Raw genomic sequence first — 17,988 nt, forward strand, 5'->3', positions numbered from 1 at the left:
CATAACACAGACAAAATCGCATTCCTGTGTCACAATAATATATATTTTACTATTAACACTGAGCACAGCAAGTGTCAGAAAACAAAACTAGTACCTCATTATGAATCCCATGAGAACAGAAGAGGAAGATTTCCAAAAATCTAAACAAGTATTTCTCTTTTTTCCCAAAAGAAGTAAACGGAGAAACCTCTCAGTACATTTATGAATTGATGAGAATCTGGTGAAATAAGCTATGGGATGCCACTATGGACCCAGCAGAAGGAAAAAGAAAAAACAATGAGCCTCACATCTTAAAAATTAACACACAGCTCAACACTCAGAAAACTCCCTACTGACAAAAAATGTCTCACAACTCAATACTGGCACTTAATATGTAGTATATACAAGTTCCCATCCTGCCTCGTACACTTTAATTAAAGCTTACCTGGGTTGTCTCAACAAGATAATCTTGACCAATTTGTCCAATCCAACAAACCAGAACCCCTGCAAAGGCTACTGCTTCAGGATTTGGTAAAGTGAAGCAATCCTTGTCAAAATGGGATTATCAATTTTTCAAAACCACTCATCCTTCAGTGCAGAACTGTCCTCAAAATAATGAGGGATTACTACAAGGTATTCATATAGCCAGAATAACATGATTAGTCGGCTTTCAATTTTAAAATCTCCTTAGCAGTCCTCAACCGAAAATAGGGCATGTGTTCCTACAAGGAAAAATAAACAGGATCAGTTGATGACTAGTACTAGAAATCCTTCTGATTCATCCAGCAAGATGAGATTGATCTTAACAATCTGATTGTTGAAGACACATTTCACAATATTCTATTGGATTAAGAAGTTACAGTTACAAAGAAAGCATTTGGATATCCATGGGAATCAAATGGTTCCATTCTTTCTGCACTTTTTGAGGTTTGAACCCCATCACATCAAAGGGGCTTCATAACGAATGGTCTATGCAAACACACGGAGCAATTCACTTACTACAATTGATTTTTGATAAATAACTTACAGATGATGAAATTGGGGTGATCACATGCTATGATTTGAAATCAAAATCCTTCAAAGGATTAATATAAGGAAAAATTATTGGATGAATAACAAGAAACCATACACAAAATTTATTTCTTTATTGATTGATAGGTAAAAAAACTGCACAAAAAATATAGTGGCAGTTGCAGAAAACTCTCTTATTCATTTCTCACCCTCCATTTCGCCCCTTGATTCTATATTTTGGAATAGGCAGATCGTCACTATCAGATGTGTAATGAATCTCTATGTTTGACAGTTCAAGTAACACATGGGAAGTTTATAGGCGCATTGGAGACTGAATAAGAGGAAGATGTCTTAACACAGAAAAAAAAGGATACAAGGATATACATATATTTCTCCATGCATGAGCAGCATTATGTGCATTACCTGGTTGAAACAGAGCTCTATGCCTCTGCTATAGAAATCAGCATATTTGATCATGAACATGCCACAGTCGTACCTGATTAGGGAAAAAAACAATTGAATATAACCTAATAATCAGAAAACAATCTACACCACCAGAATTGAGTTTTAAGCAAGCACCATGCGCTTGAATATCATTTCCTCATCCTATTATTAAAAACAATTTCCCACTCTATCTACATAATTGATAGTGAAAGATGAAAAGCTAAAAAACAATGCAATTACCGGCTTATTTATGTTCTTTAAAGGAAGGAGCCCCTATGAAAATGCAACAGTAAACAGTAAACTTGTCAACAGCGTCATCATATGTACAAAGATAAATAAAAAAATCCGCAGAGTAATCGGAATTTGATCCTCTGTTGAGATTGAATCAGTTCATCACATTCCATTTGTGATTTCAACGATGCCTCCTCACAGAACTATGTGATTTGTCTCCATGAAACACAAAAAAGTGACTTGTATTTCTATTTATTCATTGAACATCCAAGACCCCTGTTGTTTCTGAAATTCCAAACGTTTCTTTGAACCACAATCAAATTTTGTATGATAGCTGGCAAAAGGATAGAAGCAGGAAAGGAGCATGAGCAAATCCATGAGTTTACACAACATGATATTTCTTCTCTTGTTTCTTTTTAGGTAGACTCTCTTAGTCATGATCTTACAGCATGTTTCATCATTCAAATGTTTATTCGCATATTGCAATAAGTTGCCAAAAAGGAAATTCCTTTGTGAAGTGATTCTGAAGGGCAACAGAAAAAAAAAAAAAGAAAAAAGAAAAAAAGAAAAAAAGAAAATATACACACCCATTCTTCTGTTCAGGAAGGTCTTCTACGTATTCTTGCTCCCAAGAACTCAGGTCAATGTCCTTCTCACTCTTGTCCTTCACTTCATCCACATAGTATCTAGCCTGGCATATTAGCAAATCAATATAAGCATGACTTTCACAACAGCAAATATATTGATCTTCTTGGATAAAAAAGAAAACAACCTAAAATGCACAAGATGGTCCATCTTTATTACAATATGACAGTGACTTATCTCAACCATAAGATCAAATCTGCATGTCTTGAAACCAATTTAAGTAATCTATAGCTGTGAATGCACCAAACTGGATAGTCACGTTTTCAAGCTCAACTCAGTCATTCAGGAGCAATGCCCAACTCAGGTTGAACTGGGCTCAATTTCTATCTCTTGTTCTTGAGCTTGGCCCAGACAAATGGACAAGTATTAACTTAACTCATCTTTCCTTGGACCATTTATCAGCCAAACTCAACAACTGAGGTGGTTCTGTGGACAAGAGTGCTTTCTTAGAATGTGTTGCCAGAGTTTAATTATTTTGCAAATATCGAATTAGAAAGGTAGATAATATAATGACTACTCATGCAGATCTGGGCCTGTGAATGTATTTCACAGATTCACAGTCAGCAGCAAATAGTCAAATGCCAATAACAGAACTGATGTTCCAATTCAACCCATTCAATGGCTCCTTGATAGTCTTAACATTTAAAATACATGGATTGTTTGATAACCATATTTAAAGCTGAAAACTAATCTATGAGTGGTCTCACTCATTCAGTACATTACATGTGCTCAAAAGTGAACTGGTTTTGGAGCAAGTAGACTAGAGTTTCCTTTGGATTATCAAAAGGGTATCACTGAATGAATAAAAAAACAGACATTGCTTTTGGAATCAGGAGTTCATTTAACAGAGGGAATCCCTTGCTAGTTGTTATTAGGAATGTTGAATAATCCTCTCCAGAATAAAAGGAGACTACACAACGAAGAATTGTGTGACCACAAAAAACCAAAGCCACAGTCTATGGACTACTCTTAGGATTCATCGCATGCATCTCAAAATCATAAATTTAGGCTCAATGTGACATAACCATAAAACTGACAAAAGCATACCAATACTTTCAGCACTCGGGTATCCATTCCTTTGAGTGAATCAAGATACTGGAACTTCTTATCCTGTTTATTGATAACCGCTAAGCACCAATGTATCTCTTGATGGATGGGGACAAATATCTGATGTTATTAACAAAATCAAATATGAGAGATCAATGTGCAATAAAGCAAAAGTAATGGCCATCACAAAGGAAAAAAAGGGAAGGGTACAATGACTTTACTTTGTCACATTCACTAAGGCTGTATCCCAACTTCCTTTGCGTAGTCCATCTTCTAACAGATTTATAGTCATAGGAATTCCTCCCACTTATTAACTGGGAACATCATTCAGGAAAAGAGGATCATGATATCAACACCACCAAACTTAAATTATAGAAACCAAAGACCAAACAGAAACCTGAGATAAGTAAATGTGGAACAGAAAACAGTATTTCAAATATCACTAACAGATATGAATTTCCAAAATCATACATAAACAGCAAAATGAGCAATCCAACTCTGATTGGTGAAAAAAGAAAAAGAAGGTAGAATGAAATTCAAATAGAAGTTGATAACAAATATGATGACTATCATTCCCACTTACCATCGGGAAAATATAACCTAAAGAAGGATTATAAGAATATGTTTGGAAGCGATTTAGAAAAGGCTAAAAAGTGCTTCCAAACACTTGGAAATGCTTTCTTGCAGAAATTAGGTGTTTGACAAACTTTTGCAAATCTAAAGAATAACACATTACAAAACTATTGTCAAACCACAAACCCCTCTTAGTGAAGTAGTCATCCATTTGTAGTGCAAAGAAGAAAGGTAGACTCGGTGTTTGTTCGCTCTCTTTGATGAATAAAGTTCTTCTCTGTAAATGGTGTTGGCGATATGCAAGTGATAGGGATTCGCTTTGGAAGAAGGTCATCAAGGGAAAGTATGGGGAGGAAGAAGGAGGGTGGCGGTCTTGTAAGGTGAGAAACCCTTTTGCGGTTGGCTTTTGGAAAGCTATAAGTAAGGAGTGGGACCTCTTCAGCTCTAATGTGTGCCATGCTATTGGAGATGGGAAGATAGTGAAGTTTTGGAGAGATAGATGTAGTCAAGAGCCTTTAAAAGAGTTGTACCCTAATTTGTATGCTTTATCCGAGGCAAAAGAGACATGAGTGGCTGATTTGTGGGAGCAAAGGGAGGGGGGAGGGATTTGAAACTTCCATTTTGTTAGGAATCTTAATGATTGGGAGTTGGATTTTGTGGAGAGGTACCTTTTGAAATTGTAAGGCCACTCGATGAATAGGGAGCAAAAGGATAAAGTGGTTTAGAAGAGTGATAGCAAAGGAAGTTTTTCTGTAAGAGCTCTCTATGCGTTGTAGGAACCAGATTGTGCTACCCATTTTCCGGTAGGGATTATATGCAATCCTTGGGTCCCCTCTAAAGTGAGATTTTTTGCTTGGGAAGCTTGTTAAGGGAATGTGTTGACTTTGGACTAGCTTCAAAAAAGAGGTTGGTTGCTAGTCAACAAGTGTGCACTTTGCAAAGGGGATTCGGAAACTATTGACTATGTCCTCCTTCATTGTGTTAAGGCAAGGGTCTTATGACAGTTAGTGTTCTCCTTATTTGGGGTCCAATGGGTTATTTTCAGCTCAGTTCGGGACACCCTCCTAGGGTGGCTAGGTTTTTCTATGGGAAGAAGGTGTAGGAAGGCTTGGAGAGTAACCCCTTTATGTATATTTTAGATTATTTGGAAGGAAAGAAACCGAATGTGGAGATGTCAAATCAAAGTCTTAAAAGTTCTTTCTTTTACAAAATTGCTTTGTGGATTCGGGTGTACATTCATGGGTATTCTTTGTCCTTAGTTGATTGTGTAGATTGGTTGGGTTCTTCTTGAGGGTACGACCTGTTTTTGTTTCCCCTCTTGTTCTTTTTTGTTTTTCTAGCTCATTGTATACCCTAGGTGTACTCTCATGAATTTTTCCTCTTGAATACAATCTCTTACTTATTAAAAAAAACTACTGTCAAAGCACTTTTTTTTGGTTGTTTATTGCCAAACATGGAAGTAATTCTTCTTAAAATCCCTTGTGATGAAAGTGCTACAAACTAAAAGTGCTTTATTCAGAATCACTTCCAGATGGACTCTAAGTATAAAGCAGTCAATACCAGTAAAATCTATTAACTGCAAATCAGTACTTAATTAGATAATTGAAACACAAGCAAATTAATGATATGAGCAAAGATCAACAAATATGGAAACAAGATTTTAGACTCTGGTTGCTAGTAAATGGATGAGCAATGGGCCAACAATGTTCTAAGTAAATGCATGGTATATAAAGCTAAGTGTGATGGTACAACAACTTTCCATAAAAGAACAAGTAACTAACCTTTTTATAAAAGAATGTGTTGAAGAAATGACATTTCAAAAACTTTTTCGGTTCTCTCTTTTCTCTCTCTTTCAGTAACTCGAGGTACACATTTATGACCTACAAAAGAAGAAAGCACATTCCTGTCTAAGAAACCGGTTTACAAGTTAACCAGTTGATCCAACTAGGTCTGCAAGCAGCATTCACATGTTTAAGAGATCACAAAGCTCTCTACTTTTTCAAAATTCACAGAAAAATTGAGCAACTACAACCCAAAGAACCACCTCATCGTTCAACCATGCAGTGGGTTGAAGGCATTGCAATATTTCTCCTGTAATCTCAATGTTGGAGATCTCATGGGTGACCAATACCTTCCTCCTGTAAAAGTGAAGCCCAACAATGTTATATTTGTATAATACCCCTTTCAAGAGCCAATGACTTATATATCACGCCATACCTATTTATGGAAGATAAGGCACGATCAACCTCGGCCTCTTCCTCCTGTGTAAGAGGGAGGAAAGGTTCTCTAGGTACCTCCTGAAAATTAACTGATAAACTTTTAGGGCACAAAAATTAAGGCACCACTACCTATTGTAATTATAGCCACGACTCCTAGAAAAGGAAGGCAAGAAAGAACATTTCACCTCCTCTGGTTTCTTTGCAGGGCGTAATGCATGCAATGAAGATCGTTGAGCCTCCAAAAACTTAATTTGAACACTCAAATCTCTCAATTTGGAATTCCGTTTCTCAGCAGAATCCAACCACTTTTTGTGCGGAAGCACTCCTAACTCAACATCCGTCTCACGCAGAGTCAATGAATCCAACATCTTCAAATTAACATTACTCAATTCCGTAACACCAGAAGAAGAAGACTGCCAAAGCCGCCGGTCGAAATTTTTTGTTTCCAATTCCTGGATATCGGGAACAGCCGCCCCATCAGCCCCCCGTGACCTCTCATCTGAAACCACAGACCGCCCTTCTCGCCCATCTTCCACAGCCTCAATCTCTTCTATACTTGAATCTTCCGACGCTAAATCTTCACCTCGCTCATTTCCCACATCAATCACCTCCTTATCCTTCCTGAAGTACCGTAACGCTTGAATTGCAGTATTTTTTGCCTTTTCATATTGAGAGCTAAGAACATTCCCCATAACGTTACTCAAACCTACCTTCTCGTCGACCTCACCAATCCTTAACCTCGACTCCCGATTTGAACTCGCTGCAAATCCGAATTTGACCACTCTACACGGGGCATGAACTTCCCTACGCAACTTCGCCGTCGGCTCGGGGTACCGCTGAATTCTTGAAGCAGTACTTCTCGACGAAACGGCAGGGTCCGGGGTCTGTGGCATAGATGAAAGCCTAGGCTTCTTGGAAATGTGAGAATCGATTCTACGGTCCAAATCTTGAGGATACGGAGACAAGAACGTATGATTCAAGGTGAAACATTCGTCACCGCGCTTACGATTGCTAGTTAGGGCACCCATTGATTGACCCAGAATTCAAAAACCCTAGAAAAAAGTAACCCATCTAGGAACAGCCATTCTGAAGAAAATTTAGCATGTGGGTTTTGAAAATTAGGGTTTTGAGACGAGAAAAAGTAGGTCAATTAACCCCAAATTGAACCCAAAAAAAATAAAATTGTGTGAAGAAGGAAGGAAAAAAAGGCCAAATATTGAAGGAGAGATTTGGATCAGAGCATGAATCGGAGAGGATGAAACCCTAGAGGAAGGTTTTGGTAATGGAGAGTGAGAATTCGTGAAATTTCGTAATATGAAGCATGCTCCATAGTTCTATATGCATTCAATTTTCCAAAGAGAATTTCGGCTTCTTTGTTTTTTTTTTTTCTTCAGAATATATTGAAAAATGAAAAAAAAAAAAAGGAGAAATTAATTTAAATTAAAATTCCACGGTGTGTTAAATAATAACAAAATTATTCTTTCAAAAAGTTGATTTTTTTTAATTTTTTATTTTTTATATGTGCCTGCGGAGAAGACACTTTCACCTTTCAAGTTTCAAACTATATAAGCTTAAAAGTTTAATTAATATCTATAAATTATGAAAAAGGTGTTTTGAAACTTTTACCCAAAAATAATTTATTTTTAATTATTTAACTTTTTCTTCTTGAAATAGGGACTTGTAAAGAATAATCAAAACATAAGACATAAGATTTCAACGTACATAAAAATCCCGAGGTCCAAGATTTCTAATTACAAATCCATTATTCAAAAAAATAATATACAAATTTACTTGATGCATGTTATCTTTAAGTTTTACTTTTTAAAATCTATACTAAACTTCACATTTGTGATGTACTTCTAATGGATCTTTTAAACACCGGTAGATATAAATCTTCTTCTCAACTCAACAAATGCAAAAACAAATGTATTTGAGAATTTTGGATTTAGAAAGGCAAATTAGGTTTTTGCAAAAAGCATATCAAAAGTTCAAAACCATTTTTAGCATTCAAACTCGAATTTCTAGAATAAAATCAATTAAAATATGAAAATAAAAATATTTGCGGAGATTGAAATCTTTGTGCCACTTGAGTGCCTTTAGGAGTGTTTGAGCACTCTTTAGTTGCTTGAGTGGTTAAGGAGTATTTAAAAATATTTTTGTTCAATTTTAAAATACCTAGTCCACTCCATGCTTTAAATAAATTCAATTTGTCTTTTTTGGGATCTTTCTAAACTTAGCAATATCATTCCGGTTCATCTCGCAACAACCTCGAGTTTTCAATGAAGATTAAAACATAATCTAAAAAAGTCTTAAATTGAAGAGTTTGAAACAAAATTATTAACTTTTTTCTTTCATTTTAAGAAGCTTTAAAAGTGATTTCCCATGATTTCTACGTACTATGAACGAATATTTCATAAGCCTAAAGAAAATCTACAATTTCATCAACTCTCGTGAAATTGATGCCCTTGTTTGCAAACCAAGATTCTATCTTATCATCAAACCAATCATCGTATATGTTTTTTTTATTTCTCATCAATGAATACATCTCTATATTTGTATAACCTAGACGTCTTGTATATTTTGACAAAGTGATTTGATTGATATTTAAAGGGTTACCTAGCTTACCTAATCAATAATTTTTTTTTTCTTTTTAAAGTTGAATTCGTAAGTTTATTTTCAATAATTTTTGTGTGGATAGTGCTGTAATGTAGAATTCGTCAATTGACCAAGAGCCAAAAATTTCCCTGGCTCATGAATTGTAATTGGAGAAAAAAGTATGGGTACTACACTGACAGACATTTATGAAAGTTGATGATGGGCCGCCCGGGGGGGCGTGCGGGCGGGGCGAGGGGTTTAGAGGTCTTCAAGAGCATTTGCAAAAGGAAGACTTTGACATTTGGACTAACAATGAATGGCGAGGGAGTAAAAAGCCCCAAGAACTTGTCGGCGGAAAGAGCCCATACCCAAGAACTAGCAAGATAAATTAATAATATGGTGGAGAGTATTTGTCCGGTAGAATGAAGAAGACTGCATACCAGACAATTCCCTGATCATCTGAAAACGGAAAATACTGCATGTGGATGATTCTTCTCTGAGATAGCATAATGTCACAAGATGTTTCAAATGACCCTCCCCATGGCTTATATAGGAGGTGAGAAGCTTCTAGAGACCCTTGGAGACATCCACACTTAGCCACTAGTGGGAAGAGTGTGGAAGGTTCTAGAAATGCCTAGAGAAGTCCACACAACTCTACACTATGGTAGAAGGCATGAGAAGGGTCCAAAGCTTTCTAGAGAAATCTAGAGGTCTCTTGAATATTCTAGAATAGTGTAGGACATTCTAGAATATTCATGAATTGTAAGGAACCCTCCAAGGTTCTAGAGAGTTCCATTGGTGCCTATAAATAGGTGAGGGCCTCATTTGGCCAAGGCACCAAACAAAGTGAGCATCCAAGCACTTGTAAAGGCTTCTTTGAGTAATAAGAGCTTCCATTATTTAAAAGTTGCCTACTACAACCTCTCAAGCTTCCGAGTCGTGAGCATCTTAGCCTAGCAAGCTAAGTGTCGGGGGTAAGGCTGACTTAGCAAGATCAAGTGTCTTGATTTGCCTAAGTGCCGCACGAGCTTAGGAAACGACTAAGTCCGTGACAAGTGGTATCAGAGCGCGGCTACGAAGCGGGCATAAGGGAAGCATGTCGGGCTCTAACGTGGAGGAGACTAGCGAACAAACCCGTGGGAGGGAGGCCGAGCCTACTGCACGGGGCAGGGGCAGAGGTAAGAAGGATACATCTCGTGATGTTGTTGCCAACATGGAGGCAAGGTTAGCCAAGGTGGAGCTAGCCATGGCAGACACTCGGGAAGGGGTGGACTTGATCGAGCAAGGCATGGAGAAGGGCTTAGAGGATCTAAGGGAGCAGATCCAAGACCTTCGCGAGGGGGTGTTGGTCTCGCAAGTTCAACCGATGTCACACAAGGAGTTCATGTCTTTCCAAGACAAGGTCATGACCATGTTCGCTAGTGTGGAGTCAAGGATGGAGGCCTTGGCTGCACGCATGGATGCCCGAGACCAAGAGATCCGACAAGAGCTGGCCATCTACAAGACTGCGGTATCAGCACGAGTCATGGCCACTCATGAGGCACCAAGGGTGGAGGTGCCCAAGCCACACACGTTCAGTGGCAAGAGGGATGCGAAGGAGCTGGATAACTTCTTGTGGCACATGGAGCGTTACTTTGAGGCAATTGCATTGACGGATGAAGCCACTAAGGTACGCACCGCGACCCTTTACCTCACTGATAATGCTACTCTATGGTGGCGTCGACGATTTGCCGACATAGAGAGAGAGACGTGCACCATAGACACATGGGATGCCTTTAAGAGAGAAATCAAGAGACAATTCTATCCTGAAGACGTGGCTTACCTAGCAAGGAAGAGTTTGAAGCGTCTCAAGCACACGGGCTCGATCCGTGAGTATGTCAAAGAATTCTCTACTCTTATGCTTGAGATACCTAACATGGTTGAGGAGGAGCTACTGTTCAACTTCATGGACAACTTGCAAAGTTGGGCCGAGCAAGAGTTGAGGAGACGTGGTATCCAAGACCTAGCCACGGCCATGGCAGTAGCCGAGTCCTTGGTGGATTATAGAAGGGGAGACTCTTCCAAGCCCAAGCCACCATCCAAGGGTAACCAGACTAAAGGTGGGGGAGATAAGAGGTCGCAAGGCCACACTTCTAAGGAAGGATCAAGCAAGGGCCCTAGTGGCAAGGATGGCAAAGGCAAAAACAAGCGAAAGGAGTTCACGCCCAGGACCAATTGCTTCTTGTGCGATGGTCCGCACTGGACACGGGACTGCCCTAAGAGGAAGACTTTAAATGCTATGATCGAGGAAAAGGAGCAGGAAGGCGATGCTAAAATGGGATCGTTGCAGCTCCTAAATGCCCTTAAGGCCAAGCCGATGCCTAAGACGCCTCAGAGCAAAGGGCTGATGTATGTGGAGACCCTTGTGAATGGGAAGGCCACCAAGGCCCTGGTGGACACAGGTGCCACTCACAACTTTGTCTCGGAAGATGAGGCAAGAAGGCTGGAGCTCCAAGCATCCAAGGAAGGAGGATGGCTCAAGGCAGTCAATTCAACCGCCAAGCCATCACATGGAGTAGCTCGCGGGGTGACTATGCACATCGGCTCATGGGAAGGAAGGGTCGACTTCACAGTGGCACCCATGGATGACTTCAAGATGGTGCTAGGAATGGACTTCCTACAGAAGGTCAAAGCCGTGCCACTACCTTTCTTACGCTCAATGGTTATCCTAGAGGAAGAGAAGCCATGCATGGTCCCTACGGTCACTGAAGGTACGCCCAAGACCCCTATGTTATCCGCTATACAAGTAAAGAAGGGGTTAAAGAGAGAAGAGGTGACCTACCTCGCCACCCTAAAGGAAGAAAAGGATGATGGGTTGGGAGAACCCATGCCTAAAGAAATCAAGGGGGTCCTTGATGAGTTCAAGGACGTGATGCCGCCCGAGTTGCCTAAGAGACTTCCTCCTAGGAGAGAGGAAGATTACAAGATTGAGCTGGAGCCGGGAGCCAAGCCCCCTGCTATGGGGCCATATAGGATGGCACCACCTGAGTTGGAGGAACTAAGGAGACAACTTAAGGAGTTGCTAGACGCGGGGTTCATCCAACCATCCAAGGCTCCCTATGGCGCGCCGGTCTTGTTTCAAAAGAAACACAATGGATCCCTACGGATGTGTATCGACTACCGGGCACTCAACAAGGTGACGGTGAAGAACAAGTATCCCATCCCGCTCATTGCTGACTTGTTCGATCAACTTGGAAGGGCAAGGTACTTCACGAAGCTGGACTTAAGGTCAGGCTACTACCAAGTCAGGATTGCGGAGGGAGATGAGCCGAAGACTACATGTGTGACCAGGTATGGCTCATATGAGTTCTTAGTGATGCCTTTCGGACTCACCAATGCCCCAGCAACGTTCTGCACCCTCATGAACAAGATCTTCCACCCATACTTAGATAAGTTTGTGGTGGTATACTTGGATGACATAGTCATCTATAGTAACACTCTAAAGGAGCACGAAGAGCACTTGAGGAAGGTCTTTAAGATCTTGAGGCAGAACGAGCTATACGTGAAGAAGGAGAAGTGCTCGTTTGCTAAGGAGGAAGTGAGCTTCCTAGGGCATCGCATCAGAGATGACAAGCTGATGATGGATGATAGCAAGGTGAAGGCCATCCAAGAATGGGATCCACCAACCAAGGTACCTCAACTCAGATCTTTCCTTGGTTTAGTTAATTACTACCGGCGGTTCATAAAGGGTTATCGGGAAGGGCTGCTCCACTCACTGATCTTCTTTAGAAGAATAAGGCATGGGAATGGGATGAAAGATGCTAACAAGCCTTTGAGGACCTGAAGAAGGCTGTGACTGAGGAGCCAGTGTTGGCACTACCTGACCACACCAAGGTCTTTGAGGTACACACAGATGCCTCAGACTTCGCTATTGGGGGAGTCCTTATGCAAGAAAGGCACCCAATCGCATTTGAGAGTCGCAAGCTAAACGACACGGAGAAGCGTTACACGGTACAGGAAAAGGAGATGACTGCCATCGTCCATTGCTTGTGCACCTGGAGGCACTATCTGCTAGGGTCTCACTTCATAGTGAAGACCGACAATGTGGCCACTAGCTACTTCCAGACACAGAAGAAGCTGAGTCCTAAACAAGCTAGGTGGCAAGACTTCCTGGCCGAGTTCGACTATACGCTGGAGTATAAGCCGGGAAGTGCTAATCATGTGGCCGACGCCCTAAGCCGCAAAACCGAGCTAGCGTCTATGACGAGTCAGCCCCAAGAAGACATAATAGATCTTCTAAGGGAAGGACTGAAACATGATCTAGTGGCTAAGAGCCTCATCGCCCTGGCTCATGAAGGGAAGACCAAGCGGTTTTGGGTGGAGGACGGCTTACTCTACACCAAAGGGAGACGACTCTACGTGCCTAAGTGGGGGAACATAAGGCGGAACCTGATTAAGGAGTGCCATGACACCAAGTGGGCAGGGCACCCTGGGCAACGACACACTAGGGTACTACTCGAGTCGGCTTACTATTGGCCTCAAATACGGGATGAGGTTGAGGCCTATGTGAGGACTTGTCTTGTGTGCCAACAAGACAAGGTGGAGCAACGACAACCTAGAGGCCTGTTGGAGCCATTACCCATAGCAGAGCGGCCATGGGACAGCGTCACCATGGACTTCATCATCGGGTTACCCAAGTCAGAGGACAGCGGGTCGATCATAGTGGTGGTAGACAGGTTCTCTAAGTATGCAACCTTCATAGCAGCCCCGACTGACTGCACTGCGGAAGAGACGACGAGGCTATTCCTAAAGCACGTAGTCAAGTATTGGAGGTTGCCGAAGTTCATCATCAGTGATTGCGATCCACGTTTCACAGGGAAGTTTTGGACGGAGCTCTTCAAGCTTATGGGTTCGGAGCTTCACTTCTCCACAAGTTTTCACCCACAGACGGATGGGCAGACCGAGAGGATGAACGCTTTATTGGAGTTGTACTTGAGGCACTTCGTGAGTGCCAACCAGAAGGATTGGGCTAAGTTGCTAGACATAGCCCAGTTCTCATACAACCTGCAAAGGAGTGAGGCGACCAATAAGAGTCCGTTCGAGCTAGCTACAGGACAGCAACCGTTAACTCCTCACACTCTAACGATTGGCTATACGGGGAGAAGTCCAGCGGCTTTCAAGTTCGCGAAAAGGGTGGCACGAGCAAGCTGATATAGCAGGCTCATACTTGGACAAGGCCGCTAAGAAAATGAAGAAGTGGGCTGACAAGAAGCGACGACACACAGAGTACAAGGTCGGAGACATGGTGCTTGTCAAGCTCCTTCCTCAACAATTCAAGTCCCTAAGGCTGGTGCATAGGGGCCTTGTGAGGAGGTATGAAGAACCCTTCCCCATACTAGGGAAGGTCGGCAAGGTGTCCTATAGAGTCGAGCTGCCCTCGAGGTTGAAGATTCATCCTGTCTTCCACGCAAGCTACTTGAAGCCTTATCACGAAGACAAGGATGATCCAAGCCGAGAGCTTTCTAAGAGGGCACCTACAACGGTTGTGACCTCCTATGACAAGGAGGTGGAACACATCATTGCAGACCGAATCATCAGAAGGCGTGGTGTGCCTCCTGCTACGGAGTACTTAGTGAAATGGAAGGGACTACCAGAAAGCGAGGCTAGTTGGGAGCCAGCAAATGCACTATGGCAGTTCCAGGAGCAGATTGAACGGTTCCGGGCAGAAGACACGACGAGGACGTCTGCGGCTTAGGTGGGGGAGAGTGTCACAAGATGCTTCAAATGACCCTCCCCATGGCTTATATAGGAGGTGAGAAGCTTCTAGAGACCCTTGGAGACATCCACACTTAGCCACTAGTGGGAAGAGTGTGGAAGGTTCTAGAAATGCCTAGAGAAGTCCACACAACTCTACACTATGGTAGAAGGCATGAGAAGGGTCCAAAGCTTTCTAGAGAAATCTAGAGGTCTCTTGAATATTCTAGAATAGTGTAGGACATTCTAGAATATTCATGAATTGTAAGGAACCCTCCAAGGTTCTAGAGAGTTCCATTGGTGCCTATAAATAGGTGAGGGCCTCATTTGGCCAAGGCACCAAACAAAGTGAGCATCCAAGCACTTGTAAAGGCTTCTTTGAGTAATAAGAGCTTCCATTATTTAAAAGTTGCCTACTACAACTTCTCAAGCTTCCGAGTCGTGAGCATCTTAGCCTAGCAAGCTAAGTGTCGGGGGTAAGGCTGACTTAGCAAGATCAAGTGTCTTGATTTGCCTAAATGCCGCACGAGCTTAGGAAACGACTAAGTCCGTGACAATAAACTGATCAAGATGAAATAGCATATTCAATAGAGTACTGGTCACATAGTCCACCCATTAACCCCAGAAGGGGAAGTAGTTGGAATCAACCAAGCATCCAAGAAGCTTAGACCCAATGCTCGGTCAAAAATTGTGACAAAGAATGGAAACTAGATGGAAGAAGATGGATATCCAGAGTACTTGACAAAAGAGCAAGCCTTCTACAAGGTATATATATACATATTTTTTATTTGTAATGCCACGTTCAAATGGAAATAACTCTCTTTTTTAGAATCCATGAGGGCATCAACAATTTAGTTTTGTCTGTAAGTAGCGAAGTTCACCATAGCAAGCAATGAAGCCGCCTTCTCCTGATCAAACTCAGAGAGCATATCCCAAGCATCCCCATTCAATTTCTCGGCAAACTCTCTTGATTTCTCAATACCTACCAGTTTTGGATATGTGACCTTGTCAGCCACCAAATCTTTCCCAGCCGTTTTCCCCAGTTCTTGGGTTGATTTGGTGATGTCAAGGATATCATCCACAACCTGGTACAGTAACCCAACACATCTTCCAAACTTGCGGAGTATCTCCATTTGTTCACTCGACCCACCTCCCAGCATAGCTCCAATCACAGCGGAGGCCTCTAACAGCGGTCCAGCTTTGTTGATATGGATTGACTCAAGCCCTTCCAATCCAATTTCGGGTGAACCCTCGGAGCTTAAGTCCAAGAACTGCCCAGCAACTAGCCCTTGGGAACCAATTGATCTTGCCAGTTCCTGGATTGCATGGACAGTCACCATGGGAGGAACCACACCGACTGTACTCATGGTTGCTACGTGCTCAAAAGCTAACGCCAGGAGAGCATCCACAGCAAGTATGGTAACACTCTCACCAAACGCCTTGTGATTGGAGGGCTTCCCTCGCCGGATATCATCATTGTCCATGCAAGGGAGATCATCCTGCATCAAGGACACAACATGTAACATCTCAACAGCACAAACCACGGGCATTGCAGTGGATTCCTGGCCACCAACTAGCTCACAAGCGGAGATACAGACAATGGGGTGGATGCGCTTGCCGCCGTCGAGGAGTGAGTAGCGCATAGCCTTGTGAATTTCCAGGGGTTCTCTCAGTGGAATGGCTGTGTCTAGGGCTTGGTTCACTGACTTAGCCTTCTCAAGCATGTAAGCCTTGAAATTGAAGTCGGGTCTTTCTTTCTGGGGAGTGTCCCCGGCAGAGACATAGCTGTAAGAGAAAGAAGTGACGGATGGTCTTCGTGTTGGCCATAGGAGGGGAATGGATAGGTTCCTCGGAAGACGAACCACGCTGTGGTGTGGAATGTTACTTACCCTGAGAAGAAAGTAGTGTTTTGAGTTCAACAAAATTTAATTGATATTAAAACAAATAAAATTAATTAATTTTTTTATTCATGTTTATTTTCTTGGCTCATGAAATAGTCAAGAATTAGATCATCCATTAATAATTTTGATGGACAGTTCATATAATTTTTTTTAAAAAAAATACAAGGTGAAAGGGATTTAAAATTTTGTTGAATTTGGATGTTTAATGAATAGAGATTGAACTTAAACCTAAATAAGGGTGTGATAAACTTGATATAAAGCAAATGAAACAATTGTTAGAATCCTCATCCCCACGTGTGAAAGATATAATTATTTTATGTAAATCCAATTACTGTTATCATTGAAAGATATAATTATTTTATGTAAATCCAATTACTGTTATCGTTATCATTGTTATTATTATTATTTATTATAATGAATTAAAAAAAACTATTTTTTAATTGGAAGTTAGGGTTTATTTGTTTTTGTTTTTTTTAAAATAAAAAACAAAAAAAATCAGAAAAACGTGTTTAATAATTAAAAACTGTTTTTTATTTTCTATTTTTAATAATAAAAAATATAGTATTTTCAAATAACATTTTTTAATAATTTTTTACTATTTTCATTCATTTTCGAATGACTGTCTTAAAAAAAAATATATAAATAATTAAAAATTAAACATTAAACAAAAAATTATTTTTAAAACATATTTAAAAATATTATAGAATTCTAAATGAATTTTTGTTTTATAAAACATAAAAAAATAATTTTTAAAAACTGTTATCATAAACTGTCATTTAGAACTATTTTCGTAACCCGTTACCCAACATATCTTAAATTTTAAAGTAAAATAAATATAAATGGTCCTAATCCTTAGATAAAGTTAAGTGCACTACTTGCTACACATTAATACAATTACATTAAAACCAAATACCAATCCAACACAACTATATGCATCTAACTTATCCTTTAATAATAATAATAAAAAAAAATGATCTAATAAATCAAGTAGTCAAGAAAAGCCATTGAGATAACTTCATTCAAACCAAAGACCAAGCCCCCCGTCTGAGTTAATTTCACTTCTTTCAGAATAATGGGTTTAAATTGGCAGTATGAATTTGAGAATAGATGGGAAAGACATAGAAGGCATACCCAAATTGTTGGCATTGGTGTTATGGAAGGAGATCTCAGATGCTGATTTGGCTGCCCTGCATGGAGCTCGTTGGTTTGTAAGGTGGTGTCGGATTCGTGGAGACTCATGAGCCTGCGCAGACGCTGCAGAACGGGCTATGCTTTGCGGGTGAGGTTGGCTGAGTATTTCAGGAGAGCTGAAGGCTTCATGGGTCTCTGTTGGTCTGTGTCCACCACTGTCCAAGGAAGTGGATGGGATCCCCTAAAAGGGCGTGGCGGCTGTGACAGTGGAGGGAGAACAGAGACCCAAAAAGCCCTTTGGTCTCCTCTGAATACCTTAAAATCGAGTGGGTTGGGGCAAAAGCCAGAGTAATGGTTCCTTACATTTAAAAATAGAATTAATTGGTTAATCATCCCCTGTTTGTGAAATTAACTTTTATATGTATGTTTACTTAAAAGGAATAACTTATTTTTGACGTAAATGTCCTTAACTATTTTAA

The 17,988-nt window shown here is 40.8% G+C and overlaps 2 protein-coding genes across 5 annotated transcripts; both read right to left on the bottom strand.

Moving 5' to 3' along the window:
* Positions 1–129: 129 nt before the first annotated feature.
* On the bottom strand, positions 130–8,330 carry LOC100247642 (ubiquitin-like-specific protease ESD4). 4 transcript variants are annotated; one of them, XM_019220019.2, is made up of 9 exons: positions 6,335–8,330; positions 6,148–6,227; positions 5,975–6,068; positions 5,712–5,810; positions 3,579–3,671; positions 3,358–3,477; positions 2,253–2,356; positions 1,414–1,486; positions 130–701 (listed from the first exon to the last, which is right to left on the bottom strand). In XM_019220019.2, the coding sequence occupies exons 1-9, from the start codon at positions 7,175–7,177 to the stop codon at positions 639–641; spliced, it is 1,569 nt and encodes a 522-aa protein (XP_019075564.1). In that variant the 5' UTR covers positions 7,178–8,330; the 3' UTR covers positions 130–638. The 4 variants fall into 4 exon arrangements, with proteins under 4 accessions (XP_019075564.1, XP_059592759.1, XP_019075565.1 ...); XM_059736776.1 differs by having other exon boundaries at positions 130–1,486; positions 6,335–7,538; XM_019220020.2 differs by lacking the exon at positions 5,712–5,810 and having other exon boundaries at positions 6,335–7,537.
* A 6,824-nt stretch (positions 8,331–15,154) lies between these two features.
* LOC100259617 (heterodimeric geranylgeranyl pyrophosphate synthase large subunit 1, chloroplastic) lies at positions 15,155–17,872 on the bottom strand. Its single transcript, XM_010651416.3, has 2 exons — positions 17,510–17,872; positions 15,155–16,367 (listed from the first exon to the last, which is right to left on the bottom strand). The coding sequence occupies exon 2, from the start codon at positions 16,199–16,201 to the stop codon at positions 15,329–15,331; it is 873 nt and encodes a 290-aa protein (XP_010649718.1). The 5' UTR covers positions 16,202–16,367; positions 17,510–17,872; the 3' UTR covers positions 15,155–15,328.
* Between the last annotated feature and the right edge of the window lie 116 nt (positions 17,873–17,988).

This window comes from Vitis vinifera, chromosome 5 (assembly GCF_030704535.1).
Source record: "Vitis vinifera cultivar Pinot Noir 40024 chromosome 5, ASM3070453v1".
In the NCBI taxonomy this organism is placed as follows: Eukaryota; Viridiplantae; Streptophyta; class Magnoliopsida; order Vitales; family Vitaceae; genus Vitis; species Vitis vinifera.

Bases quoted from the DNA above. Each gene is read 5' to 3' on its own strand.
- LOC100247642 (XM_059736776.1), bottom strand. From the start codon at position 7,177: ATGGGTGCCCTAACTAGCAATCGTAAGCGCGGTGACGAATGTTTCACC. The intron at 6,228-6,334 runs GTGAAATGTTCT...GTTAATTTTCAG, and splicing joins CTGCAAAGAAACCAGAGGAG to GAGGTACCTAGAGAACCTTT. The intron at 3,672-5,711 runs GTTAGTTACTTG...TGATGTTCCCAG, and splicing joins ACACATTCTTTTATAAAAAG to TTAATAAGTGGGAGGAATTC.
- LOC100259617 (XM_010651416.3), bottom strand. From the start codon at position 16,201: ATGCTTGAGAAGGCTAAGTCAGTGAACCAAGCCCTAGACACAGCCATT.